Genomic DNA, 20,729 nt, shown 5'->3' on the forward strand with positions numbered 1-20,729 from the left:
GTCCTCTTTGGAGAAGTGTCTATTCAGGTCTTCTGCCCATTTCTTCACTGGATCATTCATTTTTCGTGTATGGAGTTTAGTGAACTCCTTGTATATTTTGGATACTGGCCCTTTATCTGATATGCCATTTGCCACTATCTTTTCCCATTCTGTCGGTTGCCTATTAGTTTTTTTTTTTTATTGTTTCCTTTGCCTTGCAGAAGCTTTTTATCTTAATTGGCATTTACCATTTGATTATTACCCTCTTCCACTTTTTTTTTTTTTTTTTGCAAACATCATCTTGAGTCACAGAACAGCTGTGTCAGAAAACACAACACTTAGGGGCACCTGGGTGGCTCATCTGTTAAGTGTCCGACTTCAGCGCAGGTCGTGATTTCACAGTTTATGGGTTTGAGCCCCGTGTTAGGCTCTGTGCTGACAGCTGGCTCAGAGCCTGGAGCCTGTCTTTGGATTCTGTGTCTCCCTCTCTCTTTGACCTTCCCCTGCTCATGCTGTCTCTCTCTCTCTCTCTCTCTCTCAAAAATAAGTAAAAATGTTAAAAAAGAAGAAGAAAACACAATACCTAATATGTTCTTTTTAAAAAAGATTAAATGATTTACTCAGGGTCCCACAAGGAGATCAACATAGCTGATTTGGACTTTGGTTTTTAGATTGCAAGATCAGTATTCTGTTATATATACTGACTCTTCCACATGCTTTATCCCTCAGCTGGTCAATCTCTCAAACAATGTCTTACTAATTTCTAAATGCTGTAGTCATTGCTCCCATTCTCTGTGACTTAGCAATATTCATTACCATTATTTCCTAAACTTTTCTTTCTTACGAAGTATTATGTTTTAATTTTAGAAGGTAGAGGAGGAGGATTTCTCTATATCTTATCCAGAGGTAATCATTATATATGTACTCCTTTGTGTATCTTTTGTGTTGTTGAGATCATATTATATTCATAATTGTTTTTCCTACTTAATTGCTTGTTGAATTTTTCGCTATCTTTAAGGAAGGGATTTGATTTTTATCAATCAGCTTGATAATTTGTAAATTTCAGTACAACAAATTTCTATATACTTTCCCTGCATTTTCATCAAATGATAATACCTTAACCATATTTGCTTTATCATTATACATATGTACACACACATATGTATTGCATTATATATACTTCTATACGTTACATGTAATCTGTATGTGTGTACATAGGCGTGGATATATAAATGTATGTATGTGTGGATATGTGTTGTGTCTAATGTCTGACGTTTCCTTATGATTAGATCCAAATTTAATTTTGACAGAAATACCACAGCAGTGATGTTTCTTTAGGGCATCCTCTCAGATGATCAGTTAATCATAATTAACTAATGAAGTTCATTTTGAGTACTTGTTTAAGGTGGTGTCTCCTAGATTTTGCACTGAGTTACTGTTGCTCCCTTTGTAGTTAATTATGTGTCTTTTGGGGAGATACTTTGCCAATATATGGATATCCCGTTTCTCATCAAACTTTTATTCCCTCATTTAATATCTGTTGATGATCTTGCCTAATAATGGTTGTTGTGGTGGTTGCCAAATAGGGGTATCCCATTCTATCTAAATTTATTAGTTGGCATTCTAATATGAGTCTTCTCTATTCCTTTCATTTATTTTTGCATTTTAAACATCAGTATGCAAAAATAAAATTAAAAATATCAGCATGGATTCATGAATCCTAATTTTAATACCTATCATTTATTACTTATTCCTTATTTTAATGCTGAAATTGTCCTGGATTTAGCCAGTGATTGGCCCTCAGGCTGGTTTTGTGTCCAATGGACATATCAACAACACTTTTTGAGTACTTCTTACTTTCTGGTAAGATGACCAAGGCTCATTTTGTACTTTCTCTGCCACAGTCTGGGAATCCAAATTTCTCCAAGGTAACTGCTGCTGCTTCTAAGTAGAGAAGGATATTAAAAACCGAAAATCTTGGCATCAGATGTGTTCATAGCTGCAGGGATTTCTTTGGTTCTGGACTGCCAGTGGGGAGAACTAGGAAATAGTGTGAATATATTAATGTGCATATACACACACACCCATATTTACTGATAAAAGACACACCTCCATACTAATACTGCTAATGACAGTCTGATAACGCAAGTTTCATTCTAGTCTCCGCTTTATACATAACTCAGCTCTTTTGTCAGTGAAAAACCTGGGTGCCAAGTTGCAGCATACATTGCTTATTTGCTTACTTGTAGAATACACATTAAACATAAAGGATTGCTAACACATTAAATATAGATACAGCATTGCAAAAGCAGATTACTAACTGGAGTTTAACTTTTAATATTTGTTTTTTAGAGTACGTGAAATATAACATGGCTCAAAAGGACAAAATACAAAAAGATATACTCAGAGAAGTCCTTCATTCTCCAACCCTTCTACCCATTCTCTTCCCCCTTTATTCTCTTTTCCTGTCCCCATACAGGGGGGGATACATAATCCTTGTCATGAGATTCTTGTTTATTCTGTTTCTGTGCTCACTTGAAAAATGTATATTTCTTTACTTGAATTTTCCGTTTTTCACTTAAGAATATATCCAGAAAATCAACTTCTGTCGTTTCAAAGAGCTCTTCCTCATTTTATTCAGCAGAACATCCCAGCATTTCAATTACAAACAGTGCTGTATGTGGACTTATGTGGTTGTGTATTTTTTGTGTATGTTGTGTATTTTTAACATAATTTCCATGAAGTAGGACTTCTGAGTCCAAAAGTAAATGGATATGTAATTTCCTTAGTGCCAAATCACAAAAAGGCTGTACCAATTTACATTCAGTAGCAATGTTTGAAAGTCCTTGTTTTCCCACAGTTTTACCAACAGGATATATTTTTGTTTTTGTTTTCCCAGTTTCCTAGATAAGAAATATTCTTATGTAGTTTTAATTTGCATTTTTTATTTATTTTGAGAGAAAAAGATTGGGAGCATGCATGCACACATGGGGCAGGGGCAGAGAGAGAATGAGAGAGAGGATCCCAAGCAGGCTCCACACTGTCTGCCCAGAGCCTGATACAGGGCTTGAACTCAACAACCATGAGATCATGACTTGAGCCAAAATCAGGAATCGAATGCTTAACCAGCTGAGCCACCCTGGTGCCCCTGATTTGCATGTTTTAAATGTTTGAGTGAGGTAGAAGATCTTGTCAGTATTTTCACTCAGTTTGTTAATTGTACTTTGTTTATATATGTTCTGATATGCATATTTATGCATCTTTTCATTTATTGTATCTGAATTTTGAATCTGTTCTAAAGCATTTCATTATACTCAAGTTATAAGGAAGTTCAGGTGGAATTATTTAATCATTTCAATGGCTCTGAGCCTCACATCATGCATTATTCTTTGGGAGATTGTGGAGGAGATAGGGGAGGGTTATTTAAAACCCCTGGTTTGAAAGTAGCCGAAGAAACTAAGAACATAAGTAGAAAATAGAAAGTTGAAGGATCTTGTAAATACAAGGACTTAACCCCAGTTTTGAGATTTTGCTCTTACTAGATTCAGATAATTTCCCTCTGCCCTACCAGTGTTCAAGAAACAAAAATGAACATTCTTTGGAGGAGAATCATATAGAACTTAACATTTTTTTCTAAAAATTTTCATACACCATCACTGGCATTCAAAAATAAAAAATTCTCTGTCATACAGAAAAAGACAGTGACTGTCCAGAAATTAAGCAAAAACAAAACAAAGCAACAAAAAACAGACAATAGAAACAGAATCCCTAAGGTCAAATTCAGGTTATTAACGGTGGGCTTTAAATAAATGGGATTAACATGTTGAAGGAATTAGAGAAGGAAAATTTTAGCAGAAAACTGGTATCTTTGAAAAAGGTCAAATGGAAGTCCTAAGAGTAAAATTATAACTGAAGTTAAGACATCACAGCTGAAGAGAAATAGGAAACTATCAGTTATTTCTGATGTACTCTGAGGCATGGAGATAAGGAGGGAAACTTTAAAAAAATGTTATAAACACATAGGATATAGAATTCAAACGTGTGTAATGTATTCCAAAATGAGCAACAAAGTAATAATGGAGCAAAAGCAATATTTGAAGAGATTTTAGTCAAGAATTTTACAAAGCTGAGGAATGCTATTAACAGAAGCACTTTGGACCAAAGCGGGATACATATTAAGAAAACGATATTCCATGTGTATTATTCCACAGAGAAACTGCTGAAAACCAAAGATGAAGAGACAAGACACGCATCATTTATTGGGGGTTTTACCAGTGCATATCAAGAAAGGAAAGAAGTGAGGAATTATGATGGACAGTAGACTATAAACTGTCACTAGAAACAAAACATGAAGAAAAGAATAAATAGTGAAGAAGCAGTTCACTCAGTGGATTGAACATCTCAAGAAGGTCAAAGAATTGCCAGAATGAGAATACTAAACTAAAGGGGCTTAAGGCACAGGGATTATGTTTGGAAATGGGGAAAATAAAGATTTTTGTAATAAGTGTTTGAAAATATCAGGATCAAAAGTAGGAGTATGTGACACCTGAGTTGGTGAAGTGGGGTGAAAGAACAGGTCTTTAGATGTTAGGCAAAGAATTGGGAGGCTAAACTATTAGACTGGATCATCCATGTTGGTAGAGTCACTAAAAATAGTAATAGAAGTAGGAAAAGAATAAGTTGTTAAAATTATCAATGAATGGAAGATCATTACATTCAGAAAATGGTGAAGTTTGACGCCTTGAACATTATTTTTTAGAAGTGCTCCATTCTTCTAATCTGAACTCTTACCCCAATATTTTGTTTGCAAGCCTTTAGTGGTCCGCCATTTGCCAGAAATGTACTCTTTCTTTGGTATAGGTTGGTTCCAACATGGCACTACAGCTTTATTTTTCCTCATCTTCTTTTACTGGCTATAGCCTACAAAGGCCTTTTTCTTTCACAGTGTGTCTTTCATGCCCACTAAATCTTTGGGCACATCATTTCTCTGACTCTAGGGACATTCTTTCTTTTCTTCCTCTTTTCTACCAGCCTGTGCATATGTACTTATTCTTCTAAGATTTTACAGTTTTTTTCCTTAGATTTTTTTTTCCAACTTGTTAATTTATATGGCATATTACTGCTTTATATATATATCTTTCACTTTTAGCACTTCTTTGAGTTATGGTTTATTTGCATATGTGTCTTCTGCCTTCCTTGTGGACTCTAAGCCCTTTGAACATAAGAACTATGTCTTACCAATCTCTTTCATGTGGCACTTAGCATACTACTTTTTACACAGTTTAGTTGCTCAATTAAACTGAGTTACACATCTTAATTTTCGAGAATTCTTTTGGATATTTCACGCAAATGAAATATGTTTTTGTTTGTTCCTTGAACCAACAGTAAGGATTCAGCTGTTTCTCATCTAAAAGTCAACTATGTCTACTTTCATAATGCTTGTTTTAATTTATGTCTAGTGTTAAGTGGTTACATGACCTACGTTAATGAGTCCAGCTTGTGCTGTGGTCATAGTGTATCCATGTAATAACATTAAAATATAATAACTTTGAGTGGGGGGGGTCCTTAAATTAGTCTATTGGGAACAATAGAGAAAGTATTACCTTTTACTTCCAAAGTTTAAGAAGGAGAAGAATATTTGACATGAAAGCATTTTCATCAAACAAGTGGATTATTATAGATGGAAAATAAAATTCTCCAGACATATCTTCCTACGCCTTTCCCTTTTCATGGCCTTTTTATTAGAGAAAGAAATGATGTGATATAGAATATAGGGATGGGAAGGAGGTAGGATACTAAGTAAAGTATCAGAGATGGTTTAATAATGTTTCTCAGTACTTTTGTATAACTTATGTACCTTTAAATATATATGTAATTATATATTTATAGTATATCTAAGTATATATAAAGCATTCATTTGTATCTGTTTAAGATTAATATGCATATTCTCTATTTGGGTATATATACATATGTATATTACCATATCTACTTAAAATTTTGAAATGGGCTAAACATATTGAATATTGGTCAGATATTTGTCTTGGAAAAACTACAAAGAGGTGAGGGATGGTAAATATAAAAGGCAAGTGGTGGTTCTTAAGGAGAAATGGGCAGGGCTGGTGATTAGCAAGGGGCACAAAAGGTGGAGATGAGTTTTTAAGTTGGCAATTTTCCTTTTTGAATGTTTATATGTTTCAACCTAGACGTATATCTTCTATATTAATCTTTAGATGGGATCTATTTCACAATTAAACAGGTTTCCTTTGAGTAGACTGACTTTAGCCCTAAAAGAAATATGCTTGCTCATCTTAGTAATTCTTGCATATATGCATAATGGAAGTAGCAATTTATAGAAAGTATTTGTGTATGTGTGAGATTAAATTACTTGCTTATTAAATTGTTTAACTTGCCTGTCTTTTCTGTCAGGGTTAGTTTATTATGAACTTAATTCTTTGGAATAACAACAGCGTGATTTATTATAGAAAGTCCTATTTTATAAATCAATGTCAACTTTTCCTGAAACAAAATTTATACATAAAGATATTTTATTCATATATGTGTATATGTACATACATATACACACATTTATATACATACTTAGGCAATACCATTTTAGAAGTTATATGTCTATATTTATAATTTCTGTACAGTTAGATTTTCAAAGTTATAGAGTAATAATATAATTTTTAATTAGGAATCCCTCCCTTGTGATCATTCCTTTTTATTTATCATCCTTTCCCTTTCAGAAATGTCATAAAAATGTGTGATTACTCCCTTCTTGTGAAAGCATTATTTTATTTAAAAAATTATGATAAATTAATGACTAGGCTTTTAATCTATTCATAAGTGTTTCCCTTTTGAAATGGTGAACCTTTTTATATTTAGAAAATTTTAGGCCATTTGCACAGAATATTACCTTCCTTTATTTAGTATCCACAAAATCTGTTCAAATGATGAAAAGCACTTTCTTCTTCTTCTTTTTTTTTTTTTTTTTTAATTTTTTGAGACATGAGAGAGAGAACGTGCACACTCAAGCAGAGAAAGGGCAGAGAGAGACCTAGACAGAATCTGAAGCAGGCTCTAGGCTCTGAGTTGTCAGCACAGAGCCAGGCTCTTGGCCCAAACTCATAAACTCTGAGATCTTGACCTGAGCCTGAGGCGAAGTTGACGCTTAAGCGACTTAAGCCACTCAGGTGCCCCTGAAAAATACTTAAATAAAATTCCTAAAATGTTTATTGGGAAAAATATAATTGTGATATTTACAAATACAGCCATTTAGTCTAGCCATATATAGATTATTTTGTAGACATCAGGATTTGATGATACAACTAATATAAACTTCTTAAAATCTTTCAGTGTAATGAACTTTATGAATTTTAGTTTGTGAATAGTTTTCATTTTGAATACATTGGGATTATTGTCAATACTACTTACTAATTACCATTTCTCAATAAATTACAGCTAAACACTTGCCATTTTGGAGTTTAAAGTATGTCATCATGGCCAAATTTCGAAGAAGGACTTGCATCATTTTGTCACTTTTTATTCTATTTATTTTCTCCCTGATGATGGGTTTAAAAATGCTGAGACCAAGTAAAGCTACTTTTGGAGATCCTTTTGGACTTGAACTTCTTCCAGAACTTCATCAACAGACTCACTTAGGGAAAAACCTTGATTCCAAAAACAATGACAAAATCAAGAGTGAAACAAATGTCAAGATTTTAAAAAGTGTTGAAATCACTGTGAGAGCTTCCAAAGCCTCCGAACCTTACCTGGAAGAGCTGCAACCTCTGAATTATTATTTACATGTCTTTTATTATAGTTGGTATGGAAATCCACAATTTGATGGTAAATATGTTCATTGGAACCATCCAATCCTGAAGCATTGGGACCCTAGAATAACCAAGAATTATCCACAAGGGAAACATAATCCCCCGGATGACATTGGCTCCAGCTTTTACCCTGAGTTGGGAATTTACAGCTCTCGGGATCCTTCTGTCATTGAAACTCACATGAAACAGATGTACTCAGCTTCAATTGGTAATTACTTTATGTGTGTGTGTTTAGACATGTGATTGTATGTATAAATAATTTTTGTAGAACATTTAAGTTACTGATTAGTCTTCACATAATTATTAGTTATAATTTTAAATTTATGGATTCCAAATTAAGCTATACATATATATGTGTGTGTGTGTGTGTGTGTGTGTGTGTGTGTGTGTATACTTAAACATCCAGTAGACCACCTTTTAACAGTACTTTAAAATGTATTTAATTTCTTTTTTCTTTTAAAGTTTATTGTCAAGTTGGTTTTCATGTAACACCCAATGTTCATCCCAACAAGTGCCCTCTTCCCTGCCCATTACCCCCTTTCCCCTCTCCCTTATAAAATGTAATTAATTTCTAACTTTTGGAATATTTATGGATGTAGTTTTGATTCCTAATTTAACATTTCTGAATTTTATTAAATTATGGTTTACATAGGATACATAAGATCCACCTTACGTGTACAGCTCAGTAATACTTCTCTAAGGTATACACCTGTTTAAATATTACTCCAGCATGAAGTAAAATAGTCTGTAACCCAGAAACTTTTGTCATGCTTCCCTTATGCACCCCCACATTCCTCCTCAGGAAACTAAATCTAATTTCTATTACTGTAGAATAGTTGTGAATGTTCTGTGACTGTATGAAAGTAGAAATAATCCTGTGTGTATATGAGAGAGAGAGAGAGAGAGAGAGAGAGAGAGAGAGAGAGAGAGAGATCTTTTGCCTAGCACATCATTTTGAAATTTACTCCTGTTGTTAACTGTATCAGTAGTTGAGTCATTACTGCTGAGTAGTACTCCATTGTATGATTGTGGCAGTTGTTTCTGCATTCATCTTGATGGACATTTGGAGTCTTTCCAATTTTAGGCATGTAGTACATAATTTGGTCTTGTTTTTTTGTTTTTTAAAACTAGTCAAACAATCTCTTTAACTTTGTGTTGATTTATATTTCATGTAATAGTGATAGGGTTAATTTTAAATGTTTTGTTTACTGTTTATTATTTATTCCATGTTTTGTTTCCTTTTCCTCTTTTTCTGCCTTCTCTTGTATAAAATGTTTACTTCATTTTCTTTTTTGACTTACTAAATGTCTCATCTTATTTATTTTATCATTGCTTTAAAATTTACAGTATGCACATTAACTGATGAGAAGTCTGTGGTTGTTTGTATTATTCCCTTTTCTCTGCAGCTTTTTCTTCTCTTTAACTTCTGGCAATCTAATTGCACACATTCACATGGAGTCAGATTATACCACAACTAATTCATGAGAAAATATAATTGGGTGCCTGAGAATTCTTCAATTTGCTCATCTACCCTTCTCTGTTATGTTTTTTCTCTACCACTGGGACCACAAGAACACATTGGATGTTCTTACATTTTTATAGCTGTACAAAAGGCACAGACTCATTATTGAGCTGCAATATATACAGAGATGTGCAAGACTTTTTTGTGACCAAAACAATGTAGAATTCTGTGAATATACATAAGCTGTGTGCAAAAGGACTTTTTTCTTTTGTAAGTAATTGATTTTTTTTCTGTTTAAAAAAAAGTCTAGCTTTCTAGTATATACTTATAGGTCCAGTTTCTATGTTCTAGGATATAAACTATGAAATAAAATAAGATTGGTAAATTCAGACAGCATCAACATCTCTACTTATAATTTACTTTTGTGGAGGGGATCTTTCAAATGACTTTTTTACTATTTTGTGGAAAGAATTTATATCACATTTAAGTCTCTTGTTATCACAAGGTTGATTTGTTTGTGACTATACAAGCAATGCTTGACAAAAAATTGATACCCATGGAAGTTTCAGGGTTTTTTTTTTTAATGCAAACTGAACACTATGCAATGAGTGTTTTTCCCCCAGATACGTTTCATATAAAAATATATAAATGACACACTTTGTATGTTATCATTTAATTGTGATTAGGAAAACAATTTTCAGTTCCTGTTTAGTTTTAGTTTAGTCTTAGGTTTATGAAGACCTTTCCCCCCATACATTATTTTACTACTACATAATATGTGTGAACATGAATTATTTCAAAACAATGGTCAACAATACAATTATTTTGATTTTAAATGTTCACAGTTTCACTATTGATGCAAATACATTATTTCTTTTGGTAGGTTTTCTCAGAAAATAAAATCATTTGATAATAAAACTGACATAATCCATCTATAAATAAATTATTTTCTTAGTAAGATATTGAATTATGCTCATTGTTATTAACATATTATTGACATTTAACATGCTGTAAGTTAAAGATACATAGCACATTAATTTGATATACATGTTTTCATAGGATTACCATTGAGTCATTAGCAAACCTTTCTATCACATCTCATAATTCTCATTTCTTCTAGTGGTGGAAAAAATTAAGATCTGGTCTCTTAGGAAGTTTAATGTCTTCAATACAATTTTGCTGTATTTAATCACTGTATGTGTTTGAGAACTCCATGTCTTGTGTATGCACTAGTTGCAAGCAGGGAACCTGAACAGCAGGTCTTCCATTCTTCCACTCCTGAGCCCTCAGCAACTGCCATTTTACTGTTTCTTTATTTGTTTTGTTTTGTTTACATTTCACATATAGGAGGTATCTGACAGTATTTGTCTTATCTTACTTAACATCATGTCCTCAAGGTCCATCCATGTTGCTGCAAATGGCAGGATTTCCCTTTTTTCTTGTGGCTGAATAGTATACTGTTTTATATACAAGTATATGTTTATATAATAATGTGATATGTAAAAAAATATATATAATTGTTTATATATATGAATATGAGATGTGTGTGTGTGTATATATATATATATGTCTTTGTCCATTCACTCATTGATGGACATATTTTGGCTGTTGTATATAATGCTGCAGTATACATAGGAGTGTGTATATCTCTTTGAAAATTTTAAATTCCTTTTGATTTATACCCAGAATTGTGATTGCTGGATCATAACGGTGGTACTATTTTTTTTAACACTCTTGGGGAAACTCTATACGGTTCTCCATAGTGGCTGAACCAATTTCATCTCCACCAGTAGTACCAACACTTGTTATCTCTTGTTTTCTTGATAATAGTTATTGTTACAGGTGTGAAATGCTATCTCATTGTGGATTTAACTTGCATTAGTGATGTTCAGCACCTTTTCACGTATCTGTCGGCCTGTTTTCTTTGGAAAAGTACCTGTACAGTTCCTCTCCCATTTTCTAATTGGATTATTTGTTGGGTTTGTTTTTTGGTTTGTTTTTTTGTTATTGAGTTCTAGGAATTCTATGTTTAGTTTGGATATTAACCCATTGTCTGTTTGCCTTTTGCTTACCAGTAATTCATTTGCTTTTTCATTTTCTTAATTTCTCCATTTTCTTAATTCTGTAATTGTTGCCTTTGCAGTATAGAAGCTTTTAAGTTTGACATAGTGCCACTTAAGTTTTTTAGTGTGTTTTTTGTTTTGTTTTGTTTTATTTTGTTTGTGCTTTGGATATCCTATCCCAGTGTTTAAGTCTGATCCATTTTTGAAGGTGGTGTAAGTAGGAGTCCAATTTTCTTTGCATGTGGTTATCCAGTTTTCCCAGCATCATTTATTGAAAGCTAACCTTTACCTATTGAATATTCTTAGATCCCTTATTATTCATTAGTTGACTATAAATATGGAGGTTTAAATCTGTGCTGTATTTTGTTCTGTTGACCTAAGGGCCTGTTGTTATGCTAGGATTATACTATTTAATTAGTATAGCTTCATAGAATACTTTGAAATCAGTAAGTATAATGGTTCCACTTTTGATTTTCTATATCATCATTGCTTTGGCTATAAAGAGATTTTTTTGTGGCTCCATACAAATTTGAGGATTGATTTTTCTATTACTATAAAAAATGTCGAGGTACCTGGGTGGCTCAGTTGGTTAAGCATCCAACTTAAGTGGTTTGGCTCAGGTCACAAACTCCCCTTTCATAAGTTTGAGCCTTGCACTGGGGCTCTGTGCTGACAGCTCAGCTTGGAGCCTGCTTTGAATTCTGTGTCTCCCTCTCTCCCTGCCCCTCCCCTGCACTCCTACTCTGTCTCTTCCTCTCTCTCAAAAATAAAAAGATTAAAAAAATGTTTAATAAAAAAATAAAAAGTAAATAAAAAAGCTATAGAATTCTGGTAGTGATTGTGTTGAATCTATAAAATGGCTTTTGTAGCATGAACCTTTTAACTGTATTAACTCTTCAAATCCTTGATATGGTATATCCTTCCCTTTGTTTATGTCATCTTGTTTCTTTTAGCAAAGCCTTCTAGTTTGCATAGATCTTTCACTTGATTAAATTTCTCTCTAGGTATTTTTATTATTTTTGATGCTAGCTAGTGTGAATGGGATAGTTTTCTTTATTTCTTTTTCAGATTCATTATGGTTAGTGTATGGAAAACAACTAATTTCTGTGTTTTGATTTTATATCCTTTAATTTTGTCATATTCATTGATTAGGCCCAATGATTTTTTTACTTCAGTTTATATATATATATAAACTGTGACTATATATATATATAGTCACATCATCTGCAAATAGCAACAATTTTAACTCTTCCTTTCCTATATGGATGCTTTTTCTTTGTCCTGCCTGATTGTCGTAGGTAGAACTTACAGTACTATGTTGAATAAGAGTGGTGACAATATGCACCATTGTATTGTTCTTTATCTTCTAGGGACAGTGTTACATTGTTTTTTCATTGAGTATGTTTTTACCTGTGTTTGTTTTATATTATTTTACTATGTTGAGCTGTGTTCTTTCTCTACTCAGCCTATTGAGGAATTTTATCATGAAAGAATGTTGTATTTTGTCAAATGTGTTTTTTGTTGTTGCATCTTTTGAGATCATATGATTTTTTTTCATTTTATTAATCTGGTGTATAACGTATAATGATTCGTGTATGTTGAACCATCCTTGAATCCTAGGGATAAATCCCTCATGTTCACGGTATGTAATCCTTTCAATGAAGTCTTGAATTTGGTTTGCTAATATTTTGTTTAGAATTATTGCATCTGTGTCTATCAGGGACATTGGTCTGTAGTTTTTTATTCTTGTAGGGTCCTTATCTAGCTTTGTTGTCAGAGTACTGCTTACCTCATTAAATAACTTTCTGTTTCCTTCTCTCCCAACTTTATGGAAAAGTTTGAGAATAATTGGCATTAATTCTTCTTTCAATGTTTACTAAAATTTACTGGGGAAACCATCTGGTCTAGATATTTTTGTCTTGGAAGGTTTTTGATTTTTGATTCATTCTCCGTACATGTCATCATTCTGTTCAGACTCTATTTCTTCCTAGTTCAGTTTTGGAAGTATACAGGATTATAGGAAATTATTTCCTTTCTTCTGGGGTCTATAATCTGCTGGCATGTACATGTTTATAGTAGTATCTTATGAGTCAGAATTGCAATTTCTGATCATCCATTTCTGATTTTATTTATTTGAGTCTTCTTATTAGTACTCTTGCTAAATTGTCGGTTTTGTTTATCTTTCAAAGAAAATAGGTTTTTTTTTCTTCCTATTTTTCTGGTCTTTTTCCACTTGGAACTTTATTATTTCCTTCTTCTACTAACTGCGGTCTTGGTTTGTTCTGTTTATTCTACTTATTTGAAGTATAAAGCTAGATTTATTTGCAATCTTTCTCAGTTCTTAATATATGCATATATTGCTATAAACTTCTGTCTCAACTGTTTTTGCAACATCCAAGTAGTTTTGGTATGTTTTGTTTCCATTTTCATGTGTTACAAGATATTCTTTGAGTCCTTTTTTGATTTTTTTTGCTTATTGGTTGTTCAGGAGTTTATTTAGTTTCTTCATATTTGTAAATTTTCTAGCTATTTTGATTGATATAAGTCTAGTTATCCGTACTTCCTTTTGGTTTCAACTTGTACAGAATATCTTTTTATCTTTTTACTTTGAATCTAGTGCATCCTTAAAGCTGAAGTGGATCTCTTATTGACATCACATAACTGGGTCTTATTTTTTATCCAATTAGTACTGCTTACTTTTGTTGAATTCAGTTGATTTACATTTAGAGCAATTATTCACATGTGAAGACTTACTGGTGACATCTTATTAATTGCTTTCTGGTTTTATTTTTCTGTTTCTGCCTACCTTTATAAATCAGTTATTTTCCACAGTGGTATGTCAGTTTCCCCCCCCCTTTTTTTTTTTGTTGTTTGTGGGTCTGCTCTAGGTTTTTGCCTTGTTAGTGTTGGGGTTACACTTACAAACACATTTTAGGCTAAGAGTAACTTATCTCTGATTGCCTGTAAATTCTCCATCCTTTTACTCCTTTTTATATTACTGGCACTACAGTTTGTCTACTTTTTGTTGTTTGTTTATCTATAGTAGCTATAGTAGTTTTCCAGCTTTCTTTTAATTCTGGTACTATAATTGAGTAATTACATCATTCTAATACGGAGTTAGAGTTTTCTACATCTGACTGTGTAAGTTTCAGGTTTACCAGCATGTTGTGTGCTTTCATATGTTTTTTATGAGGCTGATTAGCCTGTTTCATTTCAGTTTGAAGAACTCCTTTCACTATTTCTTGTAAGACAGATCTAGTGGTAGTGAGCTCCTTCAGATTTTGTTTGAGAAAGCCTTTGCTTGTCCATCATATCTAAGGGATATGTTGTTGTTGTTGTATGTTGTTGGAGAAAATATTCTTGGCCGGCCAAGAGAGAGAGGGGGAGAGGGAGGTACGAAGGGGCAGAGAGAGAGAGAGGGGAGAGAACTGGAGGCAGGCTCCGGGCTCCAGGCTCCGAGCTGTCAGCACAGAGCCCTACATGGGGCTCAAACCCATGAACTGTGAGATCATGACCTGAGCTGAATCAGACACTTGACTGTCAGAGCCACCGGTGCCCCAATATTCTATTCTTTTTGATGCTATTGTATTGGAATTATTTTTACAATATCCTTTTCAGATTTTTCATTGTTAGTATAGAAATGCAACTGGTTTTTATATGATAACTTTGTGTATTACTGCTTTGCTGAAGTTACTTACTCTTTTTTCTTTTTGGTGGAACCCTGAGAGATCTTATATATAAGATCACTTCATTTGCAAATAGATAATTTTAGTTCTTTCCAAATTGGATGTCTTTTCTTTTCCTTTGTTAATTGCTCTGTCTAGATGTTTCAGTGCTACATTAAATGGAAGTGGTATAAGAGGCCATCCTGTCGTTTTCTTGATTCTCTAGGAAAATCTTTAACTCTCACTGTTGGCACTGTGGGGTGTGTGTGTGTGTGTGTGTGTGTGTGTGTGTGTGTGTGTAGCTTTTGTTGTGTTGTGGTAGTTTCCTTCGATTCTTAGTTTTTGAGTATCTTTATCATGGAAGAGTTGAATTTTGTCAGATGCTTTTTCTGTATCAATTGAGATCACTTTCCCTCCTTCATTCTGTTAATGTGCATTTTACATTTGATGATTGCCACATATTGTACCATCCTTGCATTCCAGGAATAAACTTTTACTATGCTACTAAATTTGTTTTGGTAATAACAGGTCTTGCTCATCTTATGATGAGTTTATGTCCCGATAAACCCGTAGTAACTTGAAAATACCATGAGCCAAAAATGCATTTAGTACACTCCACCTACCAAACATTGTAGCTTATTCTAGCCTACCTTAAATGTGCTCAGGACACTTAAATCAGCCAGCATTTGGGCAAAATCATCTTATGTGAAGCCTGTTTTATCCTGAAGTGTTAAAAGTCTATGTAACTAATTGAATACTATATTGCAAGTGAAAAACAGAATAGTTGTGTGAGTACAGAAGGATTGTAAATGTATCAGTTGTTTACCTTTATGATTGCCTGGCTGACAAGGAGTGGTAGCTCACTACTGCTGCCTGTCATCAAGAGAAAGTATTCTACCACATTATCACTAGCCCGGGTAAAGATCAAAATTCAAAGTATGATTTTTACTGAATGCCTGTCACTTTCACGCCATCTTAAAGGTGAAATAACTTGAATTGTCTTACTTCTGGTACCATCTGTATTTTGTTGAGCATTTTTTACATCAGTGTTCATTTGGAATAGTGTTCTAGTTTTTTTGTGTCTTTGCTTGGGTGCTAAGGTAATGCTGACCTCATAAAATGCGTTACTAAGTATTCCCTCTACCTTAATTTTTTTGGAATAGTTTGAGAAGAATTGGTTTAATTCTTTACATATTTGATAGAATTGACCTACAAAGCCATTGGGTCTGGGGTTTTTCTTTCTTGGGAAGTTTTTGATTACTTACTCATTTTCCTTACAAGCTATAAGCCTATTCTGTTTATTTCTTCATGGTTTAGTCTTGATAGCTTTGGGACTTCTAGAATTTTTTTTTCTTTTTTTTAAGTTTTTTTTTTTTTAATATTTGAAAGAAAGACACACACAGAACATGAGTAGGGGACAGGCAGAGAGGGATACACAGAAGACACACACAGAACATGAGTAGGGGACAGGCAGAGAGGGATACACAGAATCCGAAGCAGACTCCAGGCTCTAAGCTGTCTGCACAAAGCCTGATGCGGGGCTTGAATTCATGGATTACAAGATTATAACTTGAGCTGAAGTCAGATGATTTTACTGACTGAGCCACCCAGATGCCCCTGGGCTTCTAGAATTTGTACATTTCAACTTGTCCATCCAATTTTTTGCCATGTGTTTGTTCATAGTACTCTCTGATAATCAGTATTTTTGTAGAATTATTAGTAATGCCCCCACTTTCATTTCTGCTGTTAGTAATTTGTATCTTCTCTCCTTTTTTCTTACTCCATCTTGCTAAAGGTTTATTAGTTTTGTTGATCAAAGAGCCAACCTCTATTTTCATTGATTTTTCTCTCTTGTTTTTTAATTCCCTATTTCATTTATCTCTGCCCTAATCTTTATCATTTCCTTCCTTCTGCAAGCTTTAGGATTATTTTTTTTCTTCTTGTTCTAGTTCCTTAAGTTATAAAGTTTGCTTGTTGAGATCTTTCTCTTTTTTTTAAATGTAAGCATTTATAGCTGTCAGTTTACTCCCTTAGCACTACTTTGTCCATACCCCATACATTTTGGTATGTCATGTTTTGTTTTATTCATTTCTAAGTGTTTAGAAAACACTTCCCTCATGATTTCTTCTTTTATCTATTGGTTGTTTAATCAGTTAGTCTCTGATAGTGTGACTTATCATCGATTTATTTTCAAATATCAACTCTTATTTTTCATTACTGGGATAAACTCCATTTGTTGATGGTTTATTACTTTGTTCATATATTACTAAATTCTATTTGCTAATCTTTTTAAAAAGATTTTGTATCCATGTTCAGTTGGTATACTGGTCTATATAGTTTTTCTTTTCTTTAAATGTCATTTTTTGTTATTGGAGTAGTTCTGGCCTCGTAAAATGATTTAAGAAAACCTGCTATATATTGTGGGACAGTGAACAGGAAATGTAGGAGAGAAACCATAGAAGTTCAAGGGTTATCTTAGTAGGTTTGTTTTAGCAAGTCTGCTGTAGGGTTGACTCCCAGTCTTAGGTGATAAGATATTCTCTTTCTGATACAGGGAGGGCAACTTTCTCCTGAGGATTTTCATATAGAAAGGGGAAAGTCAGAGAGCCTCTTCTGCATCTGCAGTTTCTCAATACCTTCAGCTCAAAATAGTCAGTTTGCCAAAGCAGTATATTTTGGGGTGGCATGTTCTGATCCCCTTTACTAGCCTTTTGTTTTGTTTTGTTTTGTTTTTTTCGAAGCTGTGCTAGCAGAATATGGTTCAGCCAGTTGTGTTTGATTACAAACAGGTTAAGACAATGGTCAATTCAGGGTTTCAGAAGAATATTTTTAAAGCCAAGCAAATAAAGAAAGCTAGCCTGCTTAGCTTTGCTGGGTGTTTTTCCCTTTTGATTTTTTATTGACTGATTGATAAAGGGAGTAGAACTGAGTGATTAATCACTTACATGTAATACCGGGCCCTCATCCCAACAAGTGTCCTCCTTAGTGCCCATCACCCATTCATCCCATCTCCCCACCCAGTACCCCTCCAGCCACCCTCAGTTCTCTTTATTGAAGAGTCACTATTGGCTTGCCTCCCTCTTTTTATCTTATTTTCCTTAATTTCCTCTGTGTTCATTTATTTTTGAGTGAGTTTTGATCCTTTTATTTTTTAAATTACTGGTCAATGTCATATTTGTCAGTTTTATGAACAGAGTTGTTTGTATTATCCCTTTATTATGATTTTAAAGTATATGAGATCTGTATATTCTGTATGTTTTATTTCTGTCGTTCATGCTTTTGATATTTTTCTCCTTTTTCTTGGTCAGTATGTCTAATTAATATTTAATATTATTAATTCCTTCAGTAAATGAACAGTTAGTTTCTGTATCCTTGCCAATTAGGTACTTGTTCTTTCAGTTATTGATAAAGCAGTGTCGATGTGTCTTCAGGTATAATTGTAGATTTGTTTATTTCCCCTTTCAGGTCTGCCATTTTTTGTTTTCTATATTTTGAAGGTCTTTTGTTAGGTACACAAACATTTAGGTCTATTATGTCATTTTGATAGAGTCCTTTATTATTATGAAGTATCTGTTTAGTGCTGGTAATATTCTTTGTTCTAAAATCAACTTTGATGTTAATATTAACAATTCCAGCTGTCTTTGATCAGTGTTTGCCTGGTAAATCTTTTTGCATTCTTTTACTTTTAATGTATCTATCGTGTGCCTGCAAGGAAATCACTCTTTGGGCAGGTCTTGATTTTTTTTTTTAATCCATTTTGAAAATTATGTCTTTAAAATGGTATGCTTAGACTGTTTGCACTCAATATAATTATTTGTATGATTAGATTGACATCTTTAGCCACTTCCTATTTACTCCATTTCTTCTATTTTTTCTGTATTCTTTTGTGTTAATTGATCATTTTTTTAATGATTCCATGTACTCTCCACATATGCTTATTGTCATTTCTTATTTTTTAGTTGTTGACATAAGATTTACCAAATATACCTTTATATGATCAGGGTACTTGCAAATAATATATACTTCGTATGTAGTATAAGGACCTCACATTTATTCCTGATTTTTTCCTCCCACATCTTTTGCTATTGTCATTCTATTATATAAAATGCTATACATTACTGTTCTTTTTCATTAGACCAGAGGTTAGTTAACATCTGTAAAGGATCAGCAATATTTTTGATTTTGTGGGGCACATTATCTCTTTATAACCACTCATATGTAGACAAATGTATACAAGACTTATCTAACAGAGGGCAAGATTTGGCTCATGGACAATAGTTTATTGATGACAATTTTAAGTAATCATTCATCTTATAAAGTAGTTAAGGAACACATGTTAATCTTTCAAGTATTGTTTATATCCTTGCTTTGAGTGTTTCCTTTGCTATAAATTGTCAGTGGGAAGATTTTTGTAGGTTTATGTTTTCTTTTGGAAAAATGTTAACACCTTGTCTTCTATCATGGTTTCTGATGAGAAGTGTACTATAACTTTTATAAATCTTTTTATATCTTTACTTCCTGTATGTTTCTGTCATTTTCCACTGATTTTAAAATGGTTTTTCTTTATGAATTTTAGCAGTTTAAATGTGTATCTGCTGGCTTTGGTATTTATTTTTGGTATTCTCTGAGCTTCTTGAATTTGTTGTTTTGTGTCTATCCTCATGTTTGCATAATTCTTAGCAATTATTTTGACTATACCTCTATCTCTTCTGAATTTTCAGGTACATGTATGTTACAGTGTTGATGTTTATCTGATGTTTTGTGTTTTTTACCCTGATCACATTATATTGTAATCATTGTAATTTTATGTGACTTGGAAGTTAACCCTTTCCTCAGCTCTGTTCAGGTTTTTCATGAGTTTGTTGAAGGTATTCCTCATCTTTTAATATGTTTTTCATTTCTAGCATTTCTATTTGATTCTTTTTATTGAAGTATAATTAACATACAGTGGTGTATTAGTTTCATGCGTACAACATACTGGTTCAACTAATCTTACATAGTACTCAGTACTACTAGAAGTATAGTCACCATTTGTCATCTTACAGTGTTATTACTATATTATTGATGATTTTCTCCATACTATACCTTGCATCTCTGTGACATATTTATTTCTTTTAAAAAATTGTTTAATTTTTATTTTTGAGAGAGACAGCATGAGTTGGGGAGAAACAGAGAGAGAGGGACATACAGAATCTGAAAGAGGCTCCAGGCTCTGAGCTGTCAGCACAGAGTCTGATGCAGGGCTCGAACCCATGGACCACGACAAGATCATGACCTGAGCCAAAATCAGATGCTCAGCAGACTGAGCCACCCAGGCATCCCATGACTTACCTGTAAATTTGTACTTAATCTCCTTTATCTATTTAATATATTTCCCCCACATCCCTCTCTTTCAGGCAGCCACCAGTTCTTATATTTTCTGCTTTGTTCATTTGTTTTATTTTTAGATTCCACATAGTGAAATTATATGGTATTTGTCTGCCTGACTTATTTCACTTAATATAATACCCTCTAGGTCCATCCATGTTGTTCCAAATGGCAATATCTCATTCTTTGTATGGCTGAGTAATATTCCATTGTGTGTGTATACATATGTACACACCATATCTTCTTTAGTGATTCATCTATAGATGGACATGTGGTCTGCCTCCATATTTTGGCTATTGTAAATAATGCTGCCATAAACATAAGGGTGCTTATATCTTTCTGAATTAGTGTTTTCATTTTC

General features: G+C 33.3%; 1 protein-coding gene across 1 annotated transcript in view; it reads left to right on the forward strand.

Moving 5' to 3' along the window:
- Positions 1–20,729, forward strand: part of MANEA (mannosidase endo-alpha) — a 66,712-nt gene that overhangs the window by 5,320 nt on the left and 40,663 nt on the right. The window contains exon 2 of the mRNA XM_029945221.1: positions 7,441–8,019. Coding sequence (XP_029801081.1) covers positions 7,479–8,019 — 541 coding nt within the window. The 5' untranslated portion in view covers positions 7,441–7,478. The remainder of the gene's footprint in view (positions 1–7,440; positions 8,020–20,729) is intronic.

The sequence above is a fragment of the Suricata suricatta genome, chromosome 7 (assembly GCF_006229205.1).
Source record: "Suricata suricatta isolate VVHF042 chromosome 7, meerkat_22Aug2017_6uvM2_HiC, whole genome shotgun sequence".
NCBI lineage: Eukaryota > Metazoa > Chordata > Mammalia > Carnivora > Herpestidae > Suricata > Suricata suricatta.